At 40.0% G+C, this 5,739-nt stretch overlaps 1 protein-coding gene across 1 annotated transcript; it reads left to right on the top strand.

Moving 5' to 3' along the window:
- Window positions 1–2,299: 2,299 nt before the first annotated feature.
- FAM220A (family with sequence similarity 220 member A) lies at window positions 2,300–3,848 on the top strand. Its single transcript, XM_024121585.3, is given in 2 exon segments — window positions 2,300–2,985; window positions 2,988–3,848. Coding segments are annotated over 2 exon segments (522 nt in total). The 5' UTR covers window positions 2,300–2,663; the 3' UTR covers window positions 3,188–3,848.
- The last annotated feature ends 1,891 nt before the right edge of the window (window positions 3,849–5,739 follow it).

Here is a 5,739-nt window from a genome sequence, read left to right as displayed (position 1 = left end):
TTGTGGTTTTTTTTTTTTTTTTTTTTTGTGGTACGCAGGCCTCTCACTGTTGTGGCCTCTCCCGTTGCAGAGCACAGGCTCCAGACGTGCCCGCTCAGCAGCCAGGGCTCACGGGCCCAGCTGCTCCGCGGCATGTGGGATCTTCCTGGACTGGGGCATGAACCCGTGTCCCCTGCATCGGCAGGCGGACTCTCAACCACTGCGCCACCAGGGAAGCCCTGGTTTTCTTTTTAAGGGGAATTTCAGACATATACAAAAATAAAGTAGGGTAATAAACCTCCATATATGTATTATCATCCATCTTCGACAATTATCAATTCATAGCTAATCTCGTTTGCTCCATATTCCTACCTATTACCCACCCCAATTTTTTGAAGTTCACCCCAGACATAATATATGTCTTTAAAGACTATACCACAATATCATCACACTAAAATAAAAGAGAAAGGACTTCTTATTCCAAAAGATGGAGTACACAAACATCTCCCTATTCTTCCTGCTAAGTACAGCTAAAAACCATGAACATGATATATAAAACAAATATAAAATTCTGAAAGGGGGAAGAGAGAAGGCAGACTGGCTAGGGGAATTCTGGGAACCAAGGAACAATACAGTGGTAAGTTCCCTGGATTTTTTTTATTGGTCGTATATCCTATAGCGATTACTGGAAAAGGCAGCCACCTGGAAATTCTGAGTGCAGATAAAGAAAGGCCCAAGAAAAGCCTACTCTCTTTAGCCAATGGACCAGGAAAGGGGCAGCCTACAAGACAGAAACTTTTATGTAATAAACCCTCTATTCAAGCCAAACACACAACAACAACAACAATAAAACTAAGACCCTACCAGCAAAGATAATGTATAGAGCCTAGACTTTCACCCTTTCCAGGTTATAACAAAATGCTCCAGTAGGTCAGGTGGTAAAGGGGGTCTCTCCCAACGCAGTGCGAGTGGAGAACACATGCGAACACTGGACTTCTATCTCCACCTGGGCTAACATGGCTCCTCCCATTTCCTGTTAGGTTCCACTAGGAAGTGTCAGAGGAAGCCTAACTGACAGAACTTTTTCCCACTTCTCAGCAGAACTGAGGCCATTCATGCACTTCCATCTACCATTCTGCATTGTCAATGGAGAATACATGAAGAGCATCAGGGTGCTCCCCTTCCTAGCCAGAATTATGTCAGCGTAGCTTACAGTGGAGCCTGAACTCCAATTTCTACCCAGCAGTGACAAGGAGCCCTCCCCTCTGTGTGTCAGCTGAGGCAGAGAGGAGAATGAACATCCATCTCCATCTGGCTGTAATGAGGCAGTGTCTTATTCCCCAGCTGGAGCAGTACCTGAGGCCAGCTAAAACAGGTATCAGAGGAGGCCTGCTAAAACAAGATTTAATGAGATCCATATTCTCATAATAACCAAAATGTTCAATGAAAAATCACTTTGAATGAAAAATCACTTATCATACCAAGAACCAGGAAGATCTCAACTTGAGTGACAAAAGGCAACCAACAAACAGCAATATGGCGATGACACAAATGTTAGAATTACCTGACAAGGATTTTAAAGCAACCATCATAAAAATGCTTCAACAAACAATTATGAACACTTGAAATAAATGAAAAAGTCTCAGCAAGGAAGTAGAAAGTCTCAACAAAGAGGCAGAAGATATAAGAAAAACCAATTTTAAATTTTAAAACTAAAAAAATACAAAACATTTTAAAAAAAACCTCCAAGAATGAGCTCAACAACAGAATAAAGAGGATAGAGGAAAGAATCAGTGAACTTGAAAATGGAACCATAGAAATTAGCCAATTTGAACAATGATAAAAATAGACTGAAAAATAAAAAATAGGGCCTGAGGAAAATCTGAGACTATAACATTCATATCACTGGAATTCCAGAAGAGAGGAGAAAGATGGTGTGGGATGAAGAATTGTTCAAAGAAATAGTTTCTAAAAAAGTTTCCCAAATTTATCAAAAGACATAAAAACCTGTAGATTCAAAAAGCTGAGTGAACTCCAAACAGGATAAACTAAAAAAAATCCACACCAAAAGCACATCATAGTCAAACTTCCGGAACCAAAAAAGAAAAATTATTGAAAGCAGTCAGAAATGACATCTTACCTGCCAGGGCAGAGGCCAGGAGACATCACAGTGGTGGGTCTATATGGCGGCAGCTCTGTGGGGCTGTCTGGCTCTTACACTCGGCTGCCACCGGCTCCTACAGGGTCTTCTGCAAGGGGCTGACCCAAATACTGCTTGTTTTCGACCTGGCCTGGTGGTTGCGCATCAACTTCCCCTACATCTTCATCATAGCTTCCATGACGCTCAAAGTCCACATGCAGGTTCATATTGAGATCCATTGAAGTCCTTCCTTGGACTGACAGACATGTCCTTAAGGCTCAGGGCATCAGAAAACACCTAGCATGAGGGACTCTCAGCATCCGCCTCACAGAAGAGAAGGGAGCAGGTGATGACTCAGACAAAATACTGTATAGACTTAACAGAACGCAGAAGGAGAGCCCTTGCCCGTCAGATATAACTTCCAGGACGAATAAGCTTGCAGTTGATGTAAATGGTAATTCACAAAATGAGGAGTTAACATTGGAAATGAAAATGATCTGAGTGAGGTCAGCTTCTTGCTTCATGATGGCAACAAAGCACTTCCATGTTTGCAAGAATCAATAAGAAGAAATTCAGCTTCAGCAGCTGCTCAGAGGAAGACTGGATCTGTTCTTTGCTCCTGCAAAAGACTGTTTTGCTGGGCTGTCCTGTGGCACTGGTGAGGCACTGGCTGGGAGGAGGGACCACAGCCACTGAGAGCCACAGAGGACAGAGCCACAAAGGAGAGCCTGGGGAGTCAGGACTACCATCCTCTCAAAAATGGTCAGAAATGGGGATTTGTGAGGATGAACCACCAAGTGCTTTTCTGGAGAGGCTAGACTCTGAGTTGGAACTGTCTTGCCTGCATTCCATCCTGTCTACACTGCTGCAGCACATCCCCAAATATTCTTGAATGATGAGACAAAATGTGTTTTCCCTGGCCATTCAAAGCTCATCTTTTCAGAGCAAACAGTAGAATACAAGAAAATGCTTTCATGTGAAAAAAGTACCTCAAATGATCTGCAGATAACACTGGCATTACAGGCTCTACAAGCTTTTGAATTAGCAAATCTGTTATGTCATAATTAAGGTACAAGCAGAGCAATAAAAATAGTGAGATTAATTTTAAAAGTTGTCCTAAATGATTTCTTTTGCATTAAGTCTGGATGCAAACCATGCAGCCATGAAGCTCCTGCTTTGGTTTGTATGACCAGATAGACTTAAAGTAAGTGGAATTCAAATTCATGGAAAGTTGGTTGATATGGAAGGAAATTTTTGACTTTTAAATTGTGCTTGAAAGACATTCAGGATTGGGAAACCATTTCAAGGAGAATATTGATATATCCTACATAAATATCAGATTAGACCCTAAAGATTTAACACGAAGCCTTTAATATTCCTTCAACACCCATTCTGAAGGGCTACGGTCCCAGATACTGTCTCTCCAGACTGTCTCTGACCATCTAATGGAAGTAGATATTTGTAAAATCAACCCCTCTGTACTTGCTCTGAGCCAGGCTGAGTTGATGGTAAGCTGTTACCATTTCTGCATTTTGTAGAATAATTTTGGTCAACAAAATTTGATTTCTCTTCTCACATGCCTTCCTTCCACTTCAAATGCAATAAATGGAGGCCCTACAGTGAAAGCTGCAACATTAACCTTACCTTTAGATAAACCTTTCTCTAATTAGGAACCCTAGCAGTGTTATTTGAAATAAAAATGAGCTTGAGGCTATCTGTCGTTGCTCAGTTATAGAGAGGCAAATCAAGTATTTCCCTTATAGAAGGTTTCCAGTTTATAGGAGTCAAGGTATCTCTTACACTTAGATTTTTCTGGGTTAACTCCTTTTGTTGTGTGTTGATAACTTTGATAAAAGGCACTTAAGAGTGTAAGTTTTTAAGGAGTCCCAAAGTAAGACTTAACCAATTTCAGAGTTATTTGACTGCATATATTAGTTTATATTGTGTGCTAAATTACTATGCGGTGTGCTATTTTAGTGTTTTAGGAAAATGAAAAATAAAGCCCATTCTTTGGCATAATAAATGTCTCATTTTATGTGTGTAAAAGAAAATTACAATTGGTTTCTCATCAGAAACAATGAAGGCCAGAAGGAAGTGGCACAACACTTTTCAAATTCTGAAAGAAAAGAACTGCCAACGCAGAATTCTATATCTAGTAAAAATATGCTTCAGGGATGAAGGGGGAAAATCAAGGCATTCTCAGATGAAGGAAAACTAAAAGAACTTGTTTCCAGCATACCTGCCCTAAAAGAATGACTAAAGGAAGTTCTTGAAACAGAAAGGAAATGATAAAAGAAGGAATCTTGAACATCAGGAAGAAGAGAAAGGGTAAAAATATGGATAAATACAGTACACTGTATTTTTCTTGAGTTTTCTAAATTATGTTTCTTGAAGCAAAAATCATAGCTGTCTATTGTGGTTTTCAATGTATATACAGGAAATAAGACAATTATAAATGGGAGGGTCAAGGGCATAAAGAGAGGTAAGTTTTTTATACTTTGCTCAAACTTAAAATATTGACGCCAGTAGACAGTGATGAGTTATGTATTTATAAGGTAATACCTAGAGCAACCACTCTGAAAGCTATAGAAAGGGGTACACTCAAAAATGCGATAGATACATCAAAATGGAATTTTTAGAAAATATTCAATTAACCCACAGATAGGCAGGAAAACAGAAAAATGTTAAACATAGAGAACAACCAGAAAATAAAAAATAAAGGCAGACTTAAATATGCATATATCATAATTACATTAAATAACAAGACACTAAATATTAAAGACAGAGATTGGCAGTGCATTAAAAATGTGACCCAATTATATTAACTATATGCTGGCTGTAAGAAACTCACTTCAAATATAATGATAAAGGGAGGTTGAAAGTGAAAGGATGGAATAAAAGATATTCTTTGAAACATTAATCAAAAGCAGGAGTGGCGGGCTTCCCCGGTGGTGCAGTGGTTGAGAGTGTGCCTGCTGATGCAGGGGACATGGGTTCGTGCCCCGGTCTGGGAAGATCCCACATGCCGCGGAGCAGCTAGGCCCGTGAGCCATGGCCGCTGAGCCTGCGTGTCCAGAGCCTGTGCTCCGTAACGGGAGAGGCCACAACAGTGAGAGGCCCACTTACCGCAAAAAAAAAAAAAAAAAAAAAAAAGCAGGAGTGGCTATATTGGTATCAAATAATGTAGACTTTAGAGCAAGAAATTTAGGGATAGGGAGGGATGTTTCATAGTGATAAAAGGGTCAATCGACTAAGAAGACAGCAATCTTAAATTTTTATGTACAAAGTAATAAGGATGCAAAATATGTGAAGCAAAAACTGACAGAAATGAAGGGAAACAGACCAATGTAAAATTATAGTTAATGACTTCAACATCCCTCTCTCAACAGTTGATAGAACAATTTGATAGAAAATCAGCAAAGGGAGTTCCCTGGTGGTCCAACTGTTAGGACTCTGCACTTTCACTGCTGGGGCCGCGGGTTCAATCCCTGGTCGGTGAATTAAGATCCCAGAAGACATGTGGTGTGGCCCAAAAAAAAAAAAAAAGCAAGGATATAGAACTCAACATCATCCCATCAATCAATCAATGTGATCTAAACACTTAAAAAACACTCCACTTG

The sequence above is a fragment of the Physeter macrocephalus genome, chromosome 20 (assembly GCF_002837175.3).
Source record: "Physeter macrocephalus isolate SW-GA chromosome 20, ASM283717v5, whole genome shotgun sequence".
In the NCBI taxonomy this organism is placed as follows: Eukaryota; Metazoa; Chordata; class Mammalia; order Artiodactyla; family Physeteridae; genus Physeter; species Physeter macrocephalus.
The sequence above is the reverse complement of the archived record's forward strand: the minus strand, read 5'-3'. Positions and strand labels throughout refer to the sequence as shown.